This window comes from Rhinolophus hipposideros, assembly GCF_964194185.1.
Source record: "Rhinolophus hipposideros genome assembly, chromosome: 20".
NCBI lineage: Eukaryota > Metazoa > Chordata > Mammalia > Chiroptera > Rhinolophidae > Rhinolophus > Rhinolophus hipposideros.
In genome coordinates, this window is record NC_138066.1 from 3,079,282 (window position 1) to 3,097,772 (window position 18,491).

An 18,491-nucleotide genomic window follows, 5' to 3' on the forward strand; every position below is an offset into this window, starting at 1 on the left:
TGTAAGAGGCTTTGGAGTATCGGCCTAAATATTAAAACCATATCCCAGAAAACACTGCTTGAGAAATCAGGCTTCCACAGCACAGAGCTTGATGATACATCGATCACCTTCCACACGCCTGGAAATGTCAGTAAGTTCTGCCCTCTACCTATCTATTTACAACTTTATAAAGAGCACAGTTTTCTCATGGAGAATAACTTCTCAAGTATACGTGAGAAATTCTGATATTTAAATAATCATAAAAATAGAAGAGACATTTTTGTACTACTAACCCACCAAACCCTTCTATTACATTTACTATGAAGATTAGGATTTTCTTTATACCGTATTGTTCTGCCTAAAGAATAAAGTAAGTCTTTACTCAGATATCACATTGCGAAACTCCGAGTGAGATACATACAGCTACTAGAAGAGTCTGAACTTTGAGAGCCACGTTCCCTCGCATCCTTGTCCGAGGCAATTTGCCGGGTGATGATCACGTCTATGAAGTTAGCTGCAGTAATGGTAGTCTTCCCTCGGGTCCTTAGCTCTTCCTCATATCTGGATTTTGGAGGAGGCCCTTTATCTTTCCCAGCCTCAGAATAAACTACCGAAGAATGAGGCTGGGGCTTGCCACTTGGAAAGGCTGAAGAAGTGTACAGACACTGAACAGATCTCTTCTCCACCTCCAGGGTTTTCTGCTCTAGCTGCTGCTGTTCACTAACTGCTGCTGACCTGCTTCTCAAATTTTCTTCTAACCTGGCAGCTTCATGCTTACTCTCTTTTGTTTTGGAAACATCCATCTGGGGAGCAGAAGCTGCAGCATCCACAAGAGCAGCCAGGGCATCTGCAGCCGTGTTGTAACGCGAGGCTGGCAGGCCTTGGCTTATTGAAGGGCCCCCAGCAGGCAGCGGCCTGTAAATCAAACAAACCACAGCTCTGTGAAAGGGAGACTGTACTTTGGAGTGTGGTGAGGAGATGAAAGGACAAACGGCAACAAGAAAATGTTGAGTGGGTAGTAAATCATCACTAAAACTACTGCAATCACAAACCCAAAGGTGTGTATGCAGAAGACTTGTATTTTTTTGTCAAAATGTATACAACAGACTTACATGATTCGTAGCTGAGCACTTGGATCCAAAGGTGTAATTACACTGGTTCCATTGGTTCCCTGGAAAACGCTGGGTCTTTGGGGCAACATGGTCTCCTGAGCTCGTACTGAAGGGGACGGGGAGCGAACGTATCCATGACTGCCCGGTCGGCCAGGCTGGTCTGAGCCTGCAAAGGGACCAAAAAAAAGATAATCCATAAGGAAGAAGCTAGAGACAGCAACACTTAGGGACTGTTAATTTCCTAATCCTAAATAGAAAAAAGGAAAATGAGACAAGATACCTGATATCCTACTTTCTGGTTTTTATAGAAATATGTTCTATAAGAGTTTCTTAATAAAGATGCAAGAAAACCATACCACTAACTTGAAACAAAAACACCAGTTATCATTTACTGTCACTGCCATTTTCATGACAAGTTTCTGTCTTGATTCCAGACAAGAAACAAAAATAATCTCAATAATGAAGGACTAATGCAAATAAGATAACTTCATCTCCCAGATTTATCCTCAACCTCTGGTAAGCTTATCATTTGGTACAAATCTCTAAGGCTCATAATGAAGATAATCTACTCCTGCGATCCCAGGGTTTGAGGCCATCTCATTCAGCAGTCCTTCCTGCTCCACTCCTCTCCTGCCCTCCACAAGTAACTTTTCGCTCAGCAAGCTCTCTTTTGACATGCCTCTAGAAATCATTCACACTGCCCTTTGCAAAAGCACAGCTCTAACTAGACTTCGTTAATATTTGAGATACTTTTTCTTCACTTAACCTTAGCTCTCTCAGAAAGCCACTGCTTGGGTCCAACTACTTTATTTGGAAGATCTCCAATTCTCTCTTTAGTCATTTTCTTCTATACTCCCTCTTGTTCTATGCTCTCACTCTGACTTTCTAACTTGTTCTTTGCCCTCCTAAGAGCTACCAGTTTTAGTATACATACATCTCTATTCTCCTAGCTGGTAACACCCAGGGCAGCCTTTCAGCAATTTTCTCCCTTCTGACCATACATCAGCTTATATGAGTATTTCTGCAGGGTACAGTCCTAGAAGTGGAATTGTTATTTAAATTTGTATACCTCTAGAAAGGCTATCCCCATTTACACTGCCATTACCAATGTAAGAGAGTGTTTCTTCAGATACTCCAACAGAGTATTTATCAACCTTCTAAATATCTGATGGAGAAAAATGGTATTTTATTGTGTTAACTCTGCATCATCAGTGGGACCACAAGCATTTTCAAAATATAGTTCCTATCAAAGTATGTATCACTTGTATTTAGCTTTTGAAATCAATTTCCATGTTTTTATACAATCAATACTATAATGCTACCTCGTAATTCATTATTTCCTATCATTAGACACTTCGTGATTTTTTTTCTTATCTGCAGACAATAGGTTATATCTAAGTATCTTTAGGATTTTCAGCCATTGAATTGTTTAAGATAAATCCTCAGGAATGATATTACTAGGGCAAATATGATGGCTAGCTTTTAAGCTCCTTTTCCATAATGCCATCACTTTGATTTCAAAGAGTTTGTCGTCACCTATGACCATAGAAATGTGACGAGCTCTTCATACTGTGCCGTTTGGTTCTGCACCAACCTCTCTGACCCCATCTCTGGCTCCTCTGGCCTCCACCTATGACATCCCTCCCAGGAACATCTTAAGGGTTGACCTACTCCTCTCTTCATACGCTCAATCACCCCTTGGAAATCTCAGTCAAGTCAGAGTTTTAACTCTTGCAGATGACTCCTAAATCACAATCTCCAAATTCTATCTTTTCTCCTAACTGCCAGATTTGTATATCTGACAATATGGACATGGTATATGATTCACTAATGGAAACAGAATATAAAAAGACAAGTATACCATGGATAAGAATAAATGTTTAAAGATACAGCAGATTAATATGTCCAAAATAAAAATCACTCTTTGCTTTCACTAATCCTGCTCTATCTTACGTGCAGACAATCTTGTTTCTCATCTCTTCCTCGCTCCCCATATCTAGTTATTAAGTCCTTTTCAGTCACCTTAACAATATTCTATCAAGCAGTTCCTTTCTGGCCATTCCCAGTGTCAACTTATCTCAGGCCGTCATGAACTACCGACTCGGCCTTACTGTCCTCCTGGCACCAGCGCATGCCTACCTTCAGGGTTCTAATCCATCTCATGCCATTCTTGTGTAAACATCCCTCTGATACCACCTACCTCCTACAACAAATGGCAGCACTTCACTTATACAGTAATTCAAAATGTCACACAACCTTCTAACCATATTTTCCATTCTTCCTTTCAATTCCAGCTCAACAACACATATGTCTTCATGTCTATGAGCCTTCTGCTTGGGCTGTTTTCAGCTTCAGTGAGCTCTGAACTCAGTATCTTCAGTCCCAACTGTAGCCAATTGCTGGGGCCAAATCAAAATAATAACTTCATCATGAAAACTTCATTTTCCTGTTTAAAATTCATCTCTGTACCATTTTAACTTCTATAGCACTTTTAATCTGTACACTAAGGCATGTAATTACTTTCTCTCTTATAATTCTTATTTGTAAGAACCTGGCTTCCCCACATTAAGCACAGCGCCCCATCATACTATGTACCAAGAAATGTCCCCAGACTAAACAAAACCATCCCACTCACCTGGCCGAAGGTAGAGGTCTGAGGAAGCCGCAGCAATCCGTTCCCGCTCCTTCTCCCTCTCCCTTTCACGTTCTCTTTCAGCACTTGCAGCTGCTGCAAGGTGTGTTGAGTGTCCTGTAAAACACAGAAATCTGCAACTTAAAGACAAAAATATCAACCGATCAGAAACATCAAACAATTTTTAAATTCGTAAGTGACTAAAATTTTTTTCAAAAGTTCCAAATTTGAGATGTAGAAAGTTCGTTTTATTAAGCCTTGGATGACAACTGGAGCATAACACAAGCTTTTAGGCTATTTCTAGAGTATTTAATGAAAGATGGCATATGGGGGCTATTACTAAATATTAAATGAAAAACAGCACACTAAATGGGAAAAAAAGTGCCCAAAATACCTTCAAAGACTATGCTGTAAACACTTGAGTACGTTGGTCATATCAGAGAGGTGTGTGACTGTGGACCCTTACCTGGAGACATGGAAGCAGAGTTGTATGGTCTGGGAGGGAAAGTAATCTGTGTACCAGGAATATAAGTGATTCTGTCCATAGGAGGAGTACTTGTTCCCCCTGGATGAGGCACTAAAATTGTTGGAGGCATATTGGTCAGGTCAATGATTCCTGCTCAAAACACAAATACAATAAAATTGTATTAAATTTAAGTGTTATTCTAAAGATACAGAACTATACATGGCTTTTCTTTGTTTGTTTTGTTTATCTCTATATCCCAATGATGCTTTGTATACAGTACAAATAAAAATGTAAGATCATCTTTACTTTGTAAGATCTTTAAATCTAGAGAAGAATATGAAATACTCTGCCCCATACCAGTAACCTAGAAGCATGGCCTTAAAGAGAGACAGCAAACTGGTAAAATAATGATGTCAAATACCTAGCACAGATTTGGTTTAGTTATTTCAATGTTCACCAATACACCCTGTCTTAATACATTATTATTCTGTTTGCCTTCAAGGGCTAAAGGCTATAGAAAGAATGATATGGTCTTCTTTATTTTCTTTCTGCCACTCATTCAACAAATATTGACTGAGTTCCTAGGAAACCCTGGGTATACATAGTAAGTTCTATGAAATATGAGCTGCAAAGACACAGACCCCTTGTTGCTGGGTATGGGAGCCCCAGCTGCTGCTCTCGTGGGGAGAGTCCTCTGGCCACATCTGGGCGCAAGTTCACTTGCATCTGCTGTGAGGTAATGTAATCATTTAGGATTGTCTGTCTTGTGTTCTCCATTGCATAAAGCTGATATTGACTTGGGTAACCTGGAGTTGGTGAAAGCTGTCTCTGAAACAGGTAAGCAGCAGCTGCTGATTGAGAGAATAAGAGAAAGGCATGTTGTTTAGTTTGAGTAAAATTCAATGGCTAAATGTTACCCACAAAAAGAGTAAGGAAAAAACAATCTGTTGAACTAATGTGCACATGCAACTTTTATTTAGCATGGGGGGCGGCTATAAGGATTAGGCAGAATCATTTTCGACCTTGAAGTATCAGCAATATTAATACATACATTCTAACGTCAGAGTAATGGAAAAGAGAAAGTAGACAAAATACTATTATTAACCTTTATACCAGAACAGTAGCTAAAAAAAATTCCCAAGCAGTTTTACTTTCAATCTCTGTCACGTAACTTTATTATATGTTCACCTAAAGTCTCCAAGAGCTATTTGAAAATAAAATTATTTTTGTAGTACTGATTATCGAATACAATCAGATGGAAATAGATGTGAAAACACTTTCTGACAAATAGTAACTTTACTTCCCTGTGGGTAAAAATGATTGGTCTATAAGCATTTAATCAGTGCATGTATATAGAGCACAATTAACAAACTTGTTTAGTAAGGGCTAAATGGGAAATATTTTAGGCTTTGTGGACCATATGGTCTCTACCACATCTATTCAACTCTGCCACTGCAGCCACAGATATAAACAAATGGGCAGGGCAATGAGCTAATAAAACTTTATTTACAGGCAGCAGCAGAATTTGGCCCCCAGGCAGCAGTTTGGCAACCCGTAGGTTAGAGCATGACACAAGATACTAGGAAGGGGTAGGCCCGGTAAAAATTGAAGATAATATCTCTATTGTCAAAACATTCGTAATCTAGCAAAAGCCCCAAAATGACAAGGAAATGAAACTTTTATAAAATAAAGGACTATGATAAAAACTAAATGAAAGTATAAACATTCAATTTTGTCTGAGAACTTGAGTGAATTATTATACATATATATATAACAATAAATGACAAGTTTTCTGGGACGCTTGCTTCCCCTTCATCTAGAACCCCAGCCCAGTAAGTCTGTCAGCTGACTGTGCGAGCTTAACCTCACTTCTGGACATTCCCTGAAGGACTAGATATGGATTCCTCTGAAACTTAATGTTCTCAAATTAATAATTTGATGGCAGTGATACAGCTTTCAGATAAAATATTTTCTACATATACCTTGCTACTATGAAATGTAAATAACCCTTAGAAATCTTGGCATACTGGTAATGAAAAATCACTTCCTTAAAGACCAAGGTGAAAGGCAAGCATTCTGTGTCCCAATTTCAACTTGAAGGATGTAACAAGTAAGCAGAAGAGCTCTGAGCAGAAAACACATTTGAGTGAGTCTGAACGGGAAGAGGAGCAGGGGCTGGGACCTGGGAGGACAGGTCCCTGCACAGCAGGTGGGTCATGCGAGCCAGCCGCCCAGCACAGACTCTCCCTCCACAGCCCTGCTGATGTAGACGGGACTCTTCCCTGGGCAGAGCACGCTGCCCTGCCCTTGGTAGGCAACACTGTGCCCGGCACAGACTGCTCTCTAGAAAACCTACACACTTCTGCACCCACCAGAATTATATTTACCCACAGTCTGTTCAAAAGTTTCTTCTACTATACTTGCTACTGTAATTATGTAACTTAATGAAATGATCTGTAAATCAATAAGAGAAGAATGAAAAGAGTGGTTTCTCTGGAAATTAAGTTGACTGCTTTGGAAAGACTCAATACAGACTTTGAAGCACGTATGGACTAGACAATTTTTAAAAAGCAGGAGGAAAAATATCTGGAAGGATTCTGTCTTTAGATTGACTTGAAGTTCTCTAAATTCTAGCTTCACTTAAAAAAACAAACCTGGAAACATAAGCATTGTTTATATAAGGAAGACAATGCTGTGGTTTCATCAGTGGACCTGAGCCTCACATCAGAACACCAGTAAATGAATGCCTGTGTTGTAAGTTAAAATGTTTAAGGTATGCCTGTGCCATTTAAAAAGAATTCTTCACATTAAGCCACTTTTTCAATCAGCTTAAACAAATGCCATCATATAAGAGGGCTTTTCGTATACCTATTATTTTTAGTTATTTAAGGAGTACTGGTAATATTTGTTTCCTGATTTGGATGCTGGTAATATGTGGGTGTACAGCTGGTGAAAATTCACTGAGCTGTATACTAATGATATGTGCAATTATCTGCATATTGTACTTTAATAAATAGAAAGTTTTAAAACTCATGCAGGTATATTAGTTCTTTGCCATAAATTAGCACTCCACACTGTGCTTACCGGGATCCAGAGCCCTGTGAAATGGCATGGCTGGATCCAAATGTGCAGGAAGATGGCTCCGATAAACCTCTCCTGCGGTGCTGCCCCTATGATGGGGATCAAAAGGACTGTGGCTTACTACAGGGTCCACACCAGGTACTGGAGACTTCGCTGGTATGCTTTCCCTCTGGGTAGGGGTCAGTGTCGATTTTCTTTCATGATTGGTAGACTTGCTAGAAGAAATCGTAACTGGAAAAAAAGAGCCAACACCACAAAAATCCTTAAGAAAACTTGCTAAGTATGATATGTATCCATTTCTCAACCACTCAAATGCAGACTATAGTCATATAATATTTTGCTTTTCCCTGTCCACTAAATATTTAACATTTAATCTTGTAAAATATGCAAATGTGAAGAACTAGCGGAAGATTTTGAGATTTGCAGATTATCACCTTTTGGATCATAGCACCAGTGTTTTACCACCTAATGTTAAGATTAAAATGAAGTTCAACACTCCTCTTTAAATCCCATTATAAATGATTTTGTTTTCTGTATGACTTTAGCATTCTTTATTCTTTTTATCTCACATGTATCAATCTCAATTTCCTCTCCTTGCATTACCCAGCCTCCTTGTTGCCCATGAGTCACTAAGCTATACAGTAGTCCTCCCAACCTCTTTTCTTTTGCATTCTGCAGTTTCAGTTACCCAGGTCAACTGTAGTCTGAAAATATTAAGTGGAAAATTCCAGAGATAAACAATTCTTAAGTTTTAAACTGGGTGGTGTTCTAAGTAGTAGTATGATGAACTTTTGTGTTCTCCAGCTGTCTCCACGCTGTATAGGCTACCTGCCTGTTAGTCATTTAGCCATTTCGGTTATCAGATCAACTGTCACCATACTGCAGTGCTTTTGTTCAAGTAACCTTTATTTTACTTAATGACCCAAAAGCACACGAGTAACAAGCGGTGCTGGCAATTAGGACATGCCAAAGAGAAGACAAAGTGTTTCCTTTAAGTGAAAAGATATGTATGTATAGGAAAAAACAGAGCGTCTGTAAGGTTCAGTACTATCCGAGGTTTCAGGCATCCACGGGGGTCTTGCAAAGTATCCCCCATGGATGGGGGGGCCTACTGTACTAATTTTCCTTGCTTGTACTTCCATGAAGACTTTCTCATTTCCTCACCAACATCAACCTCGTCCCCACTCTAGCCTCTTTTCTAAATGATGTTATTCAGAGGTAAGATCTTCCCATCAATGTCTACCATATCCAAACGCTTAATGGTCAACATACTCTATTGTTTTAGTAATTGTGGTAAAACATTGCATGTAATATATGATTTATAAGAAATAAATACGTGGTCTTCATCCACAGTTCCTGACTCACCACCCTTGGAATTTCCTAAGTGTTGGGAGCGGTAAAGGTGTCTTTGTTATGTTAATGAGGTGACTTTTGGACTTATGGATGGGTGTTGGTTGCCAACAGAATCAATCATGTGATTAGAGGGTTGGAACTTTCAGTCCCACCCCCTGAACTCCAGGAAGGGAAGAACAGCTGAAGGTTAAATTGGCAATGGCTAGTGATTTAATCAACCAAGCCTATATGATGAAACCTTCATAAAAAACCAAAAGGACTGTGTTCAGAGAACTTCCTACTTGGAGGTGCTGGGAGAGTGGCACCCTAGAGAGGCATGGAAGCTCTGAACCCCTTTCCCCATACCATGCCCTATGCATCTCTTCCATTTGGCTGCTCCTGAGTTATATCCTTTTATAATAAACCAGTGATCTAGTAAGTAGCATGTTTCTCTGACCTCCATGAGTCATTCAAGCAAGTTAATCAAACCCAAGGAGAAGGTCGTGGGAACTGACTTACAGCCACTTGATCAAAAGTACAGGTAACAATCTGGACTTGCGACTGGTATCCTGTGTTGAAGGGTGTCCTTGGAACCTCCAATCTGCAGTCAGTAGCACAAGTAACAGCCTGACTGGCATCTGAATTTGGCAGAATTGGGGTAGGGAGAAGGGGTACACAGTCTTGGAGGCTGAACCCTTAACCCGTGGAATCTGATGCTGTCTCTGGGTAGATAGTGTTGGAACTAAGTTAAATTCCTGAACACCCTACTGATGTCTGAGAATTGTCTGTTGGTGTAGAGAACACTTACCACACCATGTTGGAAATTGGGTCTCAGCACCCGAAATACACAGAACACAAAATTTACCATTTTAGCCATTTGAAAGGGTACTATTCAGTGGCAATACACTCACAATGTTGTACAACCATTACCACCATCTAATTATTAACATTTTGACAATATCAACTTTAACATGATCAAACAAATCTGCCTGTCACAACCAAGAAATCACACTGGTTTATTACATCCCCTTAAAGCCCCAACTTGCTCAAATGCGAATACCTTTTCCCTCTGTAGGGCAATTCTTCTTCAAAACTAGAGCTAAAAGGTTTTGGACTCACCCCCCTATCCATAAGCAGGCACTTCCCTTTTCTCCTCCCTTCACGCTACTCCCCCACACTGCCTAAAACACTTTTCACCTTTATAACTCTCGCAGTGTCCAGCCCTCAACCTTGCACATGAGCCCTCAATAAATACGTATTGCAGTAAAATTTTAAATGATAAGTGGATACATTTTTAAGGGCCTCAGATTATTTCAGGGACCAACCACCTGATAAAAATCAGTGTCTCTTACCTTACTGATATACCCACCAGTAACAACAGTTCACATTTATTGTGTCCTTCAAACTTATCAAGAGCTATTCTTTTACAGTCCTTTAAACATATTACCTCATTTTATCTTCAGAACAATCCAGTGAGGTAGGTCTTAACATTACATTACCATTTTATGGATGAGGAAACTAAGGCATGGAAAAATTATGTCACTTGCCCAAGTTCATGCAGTAAGAAGAACTTTAATTCAAGTGTAAACAATCTTGCTTCAGACCCTAAACTTTCAACTTCTACACCAGACTGCCACTGAAGAAACACTGTCAAAACTGACGTGCAGAAATCCTTACAGAAAATTAGCCGGAAAAAACCTAATATACTTATTCTAGAGCATTTCTGGACTCTATCATACTCTGCACTTGATTAAAATATTAGGTATTTTACCCACAGTTATGCCTACTTTTAATTTGGTAGAACCCCATGGACCTAGTATCAAGCACAATCTACAGATCCTGTGACAATATAAAGCTAATAATTCAACATTCTCTACTTGCCCGATGTGAAAAGGGACAATAAAAATGATCAGACAGGATATAAGAATAACATACCATCAGAGGTTCTGTTCATCATGGGTGAGCCTCTGGACATGGAGCTTTGATAACTCACAGGTGTGCGCCGTGCACTGGCATCGTCGTAAATCCCAGGGCTCAGCTGTGCTTTGGGAGCTTCATGAAGTGTTGACCTAAGAACTGAGGGGCCAGAGCTTACCACCGAGGTGTGCCGGGAACGCACTGGCTCGCCTGCTTTCACATCCTCGTATTTCCCCCGTTCTACCACCTTTATGTTCTCTGGCACAATTTCTAGCGGAGGCATCACACGGGCTAGTTTGGTAGGCCCCGTGATTAAGGATTTGACATTGTGTTTGATGGCAGATTGACCCGAATTGCTGTCAAACTTTATTGGTGTACCCTAAAGAGAACGAAACAAACATTACAGGTAGCCCAAAGCATCTGAATAGTTTTCCATTTCAGGTCTATATTTGGATCATGGCAATTACAGTGTGCTGTAGTCATCTTTATTGTCTGTGTGGATGTCTCAATCACAATCCCGCTGGTCCTGACTTGCATCCTTTCCCACATTATACACTCCACAATATGGACACAGAAAAACCTAATGATAAAGCATACATAAAACTTTCACGTTTACTTCCCAGAGATCTGACATCGTAAGAATTACTTTTAATTATTAAGTTGTGTTTTTTAAAAATGCTCCATAAATATCACAGTTTCAAGTGGAATGGCTAACAAAAAGACCCACAATCTAGTTACCTGGGAGATGGAACCCTCAATTATTGGCCTCGTGCTCTGGACTACTTCTGGAGTTTTTCGGCTTTCCTGAGTTAAAATATCTTGTCGTGGAATCTCATGAATGGAACGCCCCATTTCTTTGATGGTGGTAATGCCATCATACGGTTTTCCTTTGGTAATGGCACCTTCAAATGCTCGTATGGGAGGACTCTCCCTTTTAATCTGTTTGGGATATTTAAGGCCATCTTCAAAGCTTTCAGTTGTTGCTCTTGGTGTGCCTTCAAAAAAGTATTCAACAAACACACTTGTTAAAATAATGCCAATGGCTGCAAAACAACGACACTGAAGTATATACACTTAAAAATTGTTAAAATGGTCAGGTTTTTTACATACACTTTACCACAATTAAAAAAAACTTAATGCTTTGCCACCTTGTAGTTTATAATCAATTTTCTGTTTTTTCTGTTTACAACAGATCCTTAAAAAATTATTCAGTCATTATTTTCTAGGGTTGTTCAAAATTTAATATATCATTCTTCACAATCAGAGAATGTTTCTTACATAATGAAGATGTCTTTATATTCGAAGATTTGGCAACTATCACTTTCAAACAAAGTATGTAGCTCAGAAACAGATGATTTATAATCAAGCCTTAAATATCTGTATTTCAAAAGGAAAAATATCTTGAAAAGCAGGCTTCATGCACTGCAAATTAATGTCAAACTACTTTCCCAGCAAGGCAGTCATGAATAAAAGCCAAAACCAACAAAAAGTTTACCCTGCATTATGGAACCAGACAGCACAGTCCTTTCTTTGAGGTCAGAATGAGGACTCCCCCTGGGTAATGCTCGGCATATTAGCCCTTTCAAAACAAGAACAATTCAAGCATTAAACATAATATGCATGTCAATTCACATATATTTTATACTGTTCTTAGAGAATATATTTTTGATAAAAGCTCTATAAAGAGATACCATTTTAAATTTGTGAATTATTCAGAAGATGGTCACAGAAAAAATAAAAATTGGAAATACCTAATATGGTATCACCTGTTCCTTCTGAAATGTTTTCCTAAATAGAAAATGGCCACGGAAGACATCTATTATAGGTCATATGGAAAAGCAAGACACTTTCAAAGCTAAATCTAAAATCCCAATGCTTCTTTACCAAGGTGAGAGAAAATAGAAAGGGACTGGAAATCATTGCTTAGCTTTGAAATACATCGGTGAGAAAGGAAAAACATGAAAAACGGATACCTCAAAAATAGATGAAATATATAAATCAAAATGAAAGAGTTGTAAATAATCTCTTAAGAAGTGTCATGCTATATTGCTGATAAATTTTACCCTAAAGTAAAAGGAAGTGAGATTTTTTTTTTAATACAGAGAAAATCTAGCTCTTAGAAAATTACATAGGACTTTTAAGATTAAGGAGTCCTTACTCTGTTTTTAGTATTTTATCTAGCTTAAAATTAAACAGTCGAGGCAGGTTAAGATTCAAGGAAAGTGAATCATTAACAGAACAAAACTGTAACTATCATTTAGTGAATGCATGTCACATGATCAACATAAATTGGACACCTGTCTTTAATCCTCACACAATGGTAGATACAATCCCTTAATTTACAGAAGAAACAGGCACAGAGAAATTCACCAGGATAGGGTGAAGCTTAGATTCAAATACATGTCTTTGCTCTATCCATTCCACTACTTTATCTGCCTCACAATGAAAACAAAGTTCTCATAATGAATTTTACATTTTTAAACAACTCAAACAGGAATAATCTACAAATTATATGAGCATTCTATGATGTGACCAATTATGTTTAATTTTTACTTCCCTCCACTGTCATGTATCACTTGATTTATATGTAGATATGAATATAAATTTAAACATATGTCAACGTGTTAATTATGTTAACATATGTTAATATGTTATCTATTATTATGTTATACATATTAATGTTTCATTTATATATTAATATAAATTTCGGGTAGAAACAACAGACTGAATATATCCTAACCCAACAATGCAAATTTACTATACAAAATTAGATGTATCTAAATAACATCCTGGAAACATTTTACCCTCTAATGGTGCTGATACTGGAGACTCCCTCATTGACAACCCTTGCTTTATATTTCCTTCCACTGATTCATAGCTTCTTTTTAAACTGATTTCATGAGTTGTTCTTGGACTCCTTGTCCCTTCTCGGGCATTCTTAATATCTGCAGAATATAGAAAGAAGAATTGCTCAGACAGAGCCCAAGGCCTATTGTACAGTAGTTACCATAATTTTATCATCTATCTTATAAAAATAACAATATAAAAACTAGGTTTAACTTACAAAATACATCTGTATAGATGATATTTATAAAAATGTTTTCATTCATTCAAATATATTTGAGTTCCAGGCATAAGCTAGGTTTACAGATAAGGTTAACAAATTAAGTCCCTTTGCTCATTAAACTTATCCAATGGTGATGGATACAGATAAATTAATAGGCAATTACTATAAAGTATAATAAGTACTATGAAAACAGAAGGATAATGCCCTATGAGAATGTTGGAAGAGAAATCTAACACTTAAAGGTACAGATAAGCTGCCTAGAAGCAGCAATGTTTAAGCTGAGAAGTGTCGGATAAAACATGAGATGTTTAAGTCCAAAGTAAAGGGAGGAGGAGGTGGTACAGGCCAAGGGAACAACAGGCACAAAGACCCCAAGGCAAAACCGAGTACGGTACTTTAAAAGAATTAAACTCAGTTAATTGCCAATGTGTAGAGTGGAGCTGGGATGAAGCATGTAGGGGAACTACCATGTTTCCCCGAAAATCAGACCTAACTGGAAAATAAGCCCTAGCATGATTTTTCAAGATGACATCCCCTGAACATAAGCCCTAATGCATCTTTTGGAGCAAACCTTAATATAAGACCCGGTCTTATTTTCGGGGAAACACGGTAAGTGCAAGAGGGCTAAGGGGAAAGGTGGAAAGAGACAAGCTGAAAGATCATGGAGGGGTGACTGAGCCAAGGTAAGGGGCTTAACAATGACTTACAGGCAATGGAGAGTGACATGCGGGAAGTGACATGATGTACAGTTCTGACTATGGTTTAAAATTGAAGGCAGAGAGATCAGTTAGGCAGCTACCAAGTTATCCAGATGAAAGATGATGGTAACAGTGGGTAATAAACAGAAATGGATGGACTCCAGGGACTTTAAGAAGGAGAATAGAAACAACTTAGTGATTGATTGACTGGACGTGGAAAGCTTCAGGAGGAGTCAAAGATGACACTGAGATTTCTGACTTAGGCAATATACATTAATTTCTTCCCAAAACAAAATGTAAACCAATATATGCCAGAAAGGTTAAAATAAGAAAGACCAAAATAAGCAAATTACTATGTATCAGGCACTATGGGCTCACATACTTTACTTCTTTGTATTCGAAGAGCAAGTAAAGCATGACTAATAACTTAACTCAGATCACAAAAACAGTTGCAAATGAGAACTTAAATCCAGTACATCACTTGGTTTTAATACCATAACTAAACCATTCTTATAAAATCATATTACTGAGAAAATATAACAAATATACATCTAAAGAAAGGTTTTCATATAAACATTAAAACAGTTATATTTAAGGAGAATTTAAATTCAGTACTCTTTCCAGGATCATCAGGCTATTCTACTCCCTAATTCTTACTTCATAAAATAGGAATCCATTTAAAATAAAAGTGATCCCATTGAAGTTAACAAAGATGCTTTTCCTAGACTAAATCACCTGACCACAGCTGATGTTAGCTACCACTTACGAGACACTCACTAATGCTCTGCATTGTTAACCACTTTTCATTGACTATCTCAGTTCATTTTTCACAAACGTTTCCTGAGAAGGTACTATTATTAACTCCCTTTAACGAGAGGAAACTTGGGTTCACAAAAAGAAAACTAACTTCCCTAAAGCCAAGTGTGTAGGGAGACCAGAGTCCATGTTTTTAGTCACATGTTATAGTATTGGCTTCAGCATACAGATACAATACTTACTATCATAAGATAAGATGTGTCCACTTTTGCCTTCATAAATAACATGGCCTTTGGATGCAGCTTCCTCTCTGCCTTTCTCAGGACTGTTTTCTTCAATGGGTATTCTAGAAATGGATCCCTTCACCAAAGCCTCAGTTGGTATGCCAGCCTGGGACAGAGCTGGGGTACCCTGCCATCAAATGAAACACAAGTACCAGAGTCACTTAAGTTTAGAGGAAATGTAAGACATTCAAAAAATTTAACCTATCACACTGAGAGTAAGATCAACCTAGATCTTCAAAGACTAAAAAAGAAGCATGAGAGGAAAGCAGACATTCAATTTTTATAAATATAAAAAAATACTGTATCTTTCTTTGTCCTGAACCCTGACATACAAAACCTCTTAAAATGCTGATAGGTGTATGAGTTGAATCAGCCTAAGTAAAACCCTCTACATGAAGGTACTTAACTCAAAAAAAAATTTGTCAAGGCCTAAAGTCATGTAAATGTAATAAAACTTTTTCAAAATTTCAAATGAAACAATAAATTAAGTTTTAAATTTATAGTACCACAACTTTTTCTCATAATGTATAAGAGGAAAAAAGAACTTAAAATTACCAAACTGTCTGCTGGGTTAGACCTCTGGTCATCAACAAGAGGGGAAGAAAAATGCAGACGTCTTCTTCATTTTGTGATACGGATTCAGTTTGGGTCCTATCATCTGAATTTTCATCATCTTTAGTCCTCTTCTGGGTTGCCTATGACCATGGTTCTTTTACCCTTCCTTTAAGCAGTAAACCCTTCTCTTCAAGGAAAATCATTCATGAAACCTAACATGTAGAATATCTTGTACAAGTGAGCTGCTTGCCTTGAAATGAAGTGGGAGGCCAGACCTAGTCCACTCATACATTTAGAGTTCCCCAAATCCTAGAGAGGACAATCTGAAACCACATGCTTACAGCAGGAAGAATGATGAGACCAATACATTTACTCATCCAGCCATTAAGTGAGCTCAGTAGTAAACATCTGGAAATCCTCAATACCCATTTCAGAAGTGCTCATGCCATATGGACAAACTAATTTGAAAATAATCAGGTAAAGCCTAGTCTCGTTTGATCTACTGCATTGTCCTCCTATCCACAGTTTAGATACTATAGTGAAAATGAAGAAGAAAGAATAATATGCACAGGTCATTTATGTTTCTTCTGTCTATATTAAAATGTTTGCTTATTCTGCAAACTAATTTCAGGAGAACGTATACTATGATCAAATGTGGGAGGAGAAATCTGAATGGTTAATAGGTAATTTTCTAGATCACTATATGCCATATACCATAAACCATGTCTTAGAGAGGAATCACTCAATGGGGAATCTTGTTAAAATGGAAATTCTGATTCAACAGGTCTGGAGTGGGGAATGAAATGTCTGCATTATTTTAACACGCTCTCAGGTGATGCTGATGCTCTGGAGCACAAACCACACTTAGTCAGCAAGGTCCTAGGGCATGGTTCTCAAACAGGCACAAGGCAGAGGCACTGGAGGGCTGGAAAATCCGGACTGCTGGGCCCGCCCCCATGGGTGAGGCTTCAGTACATGTGGGGAAGGGGCCTGAGCATCTGAATGTCTAACAATTTCTCAGGTGACACTGATGCTGCTGGTCTGGGGACCACTTTAACAACCACTGCCCTAGGGAACTGGAACTAACAACAAAGAAGAGGACCAGAACAGAAAACCTGTGACAGGTACAACGTTCAAAAGCACAGGATTCTATTTATAATGATTTCCCAAAACAGAATTTTTCTTTCCCAGATCTACATTAGTAAAGAGGCTAAGGACTGTTTTACATTTCAAACCAAAATTAACATCTAACTGAAGAAAAGAAAGACCTTTTATTAATTAAAACTGGCAATTTATTTAGCCAAAATTAAAAGAAGATACTTGATTTTTAGTGCTTTTGTCTATGCCATCCATATTTCCTAGTTTAGCATTTCCTAAATTCTAGCAAGGCAGCTTACATACTGAAATTGCAGCCCTTCCTTTTCATAAGGGGCACAAAAGACGCAAATAACTTACAATGATTTTCTTCTCAATGTCTATTTAAGTTGAGCACATGAGAAAGCACTGCCAGGAAGACAGCGAGACCTGCACCAATTAGAACTGTTTCTTTTGCCAATTTTCAAATAATTGACCTTTCAAATGATAGGTTAGAATAGATAATACAGCTTGTGGTCAAAGTAATCACATTAATGTCTTTATGCAGACAGTTTATGGATCTGGGATTTATCGTAACGGAGACCCTGTCCCGGTGAACAACTTAATCACAAAAATGAACAACTTAATCACAAAACTATATTGCTAGAAGAGCCAAAGTTACTGAGACTTCACCTCCAGTGTTCTCTCATTAGCCATTGTTCAGTATATCAGGAATGACCATAACTAACCTGAGTGATAGAGCCACGTAGGGATGGGATGCTTTCCACGGAAATTTTGCTGGTTGGAGTTCCCCGAGTTATACTTCCTTCTTGAATGGCTCCTGTAGTACCTGAATAAGAAAAACTTTAGCAAATTATATCCCCCAACCCCTGACAAAGAAAACAAACAAAAAATCATCTCCTACTTGGGAGAGGTAAAAGAAGAAAAGGAAACAGCAGCACACACACACACAAAAATTTTTTTGGTTTATTGAAATGTACGTTTAAAATAATATTGCAGTTATAACAAAGGACTGCTGAAATATCGAATTTCAAAGTTTTTAAATCATTTATATGTGGAAAGACCACTTAAATTTAGAATTTGAAAACTCTAACTCAAATACCCACCATTAAAACATATTAAAAACTTACTTTAATAAATTTATTGGGGACAAAAGTTTAATATTTCTGCCGAACAGCATATTTTACCTCTGACCACTCCTTCATGTTGTGCCCTGACCAATAAACCCTCAGGTTGTGAGTTTTGGCTTCGGGGAGAAAATTCTTCCTGCTTGATGTAGGGCACAGTAGCTGTGGTGGACCAAAGCAAGAGAAACATAAAAACATCAAGGGCTGAATTACTGACTGATGCTACAAATTTTGCAGAAACATTATGAGTATTTACTCGCTGACCTGATTTGGCAGATTCCTGTGGCCGTGGCAGTCCAAGAGAGATAGAGCCCACGGAGGGCTTAGCTGCTTCTTGAGTGTAGGAAGCTTGATTATGAGAAGTCAGATAAGTGCCAGGTGTTCCCTAAA

The 18,491-nt window shown here is 38.2% G+C and overlaps 1 protein-coding gene across 20 annotated transcripts in view; it reads right to left on the minus strand.

Moving 5' to 3' along the window:
- Window positions 1-18,491, minus strand: part of NCOR1 (nuclear receptor corepressor 1) — a gene marked incomplete at its 3' end in the record, with an annotated part of 150,091 nt that overhangs the window by 23,712 nt on the left and 107,888 nt on the right. For 15 of the 20 annotated variants that reach the window (XM_081027569.1, XM_081027582.1, XM_081027588.1 and 12 more), the window contains 14 exons: window positions 18,366-18,486; window positions 18,162-18,263; window positions 17,703-17,803; window positions 15,283-15,451; window positions 13,324-13,464; window positions 12,015-12,098; window positions 11,258-11,514; window positions 10,538-10,898; window positions 7,274-7,501; window positions 4,831-5,040; window positions 4,190-4,339; window positions 3,727-3,840; window positions 1,092-1,257; window positions 401-894 (listed from right to left, as the gene is read on the minus strand). In XM_081027569.1, the coding sequence (XP_080883695.1) occupies window positions 401-894; window positions 1,092-1,257; window positions 3,727-3,840; window positions 4,190-4,339; window positions 4,831-5,040; window positions 7,274-7,501; window positions 10,538-10,898; window positions 11,258-11,514; window positions 12,015-12,098; window positions 13,324-13,464; window positions 15,283-15,451; window positions 17,703-17,803; window positions 18,162-18,263; window positions 18,366-18,486 (2,698 nt within the window). The remainder of the gene's footprint in view (window positions 1-400; window positions 895-1,091; window positions 1,258-3,726; window positions 3,841-4,189; window positions 4,340-4,830; window positions 5,041-7,273; window positions 7,502-10,537; window positions 10,899-11,257; window positions 11,515-12,014; window positions 12,099-13,323; window positions 13,465-15,282; window positions 15,452-17,702; window positions 17,804-18,161; window positions 18,264-18,365; window positions 18,487-18,491) is intronic. The other 5 variants (XM_081027574.1, XM_081027586.1, XM_081027580.1 and 2 more) reach the window with 3 other exon arrangements.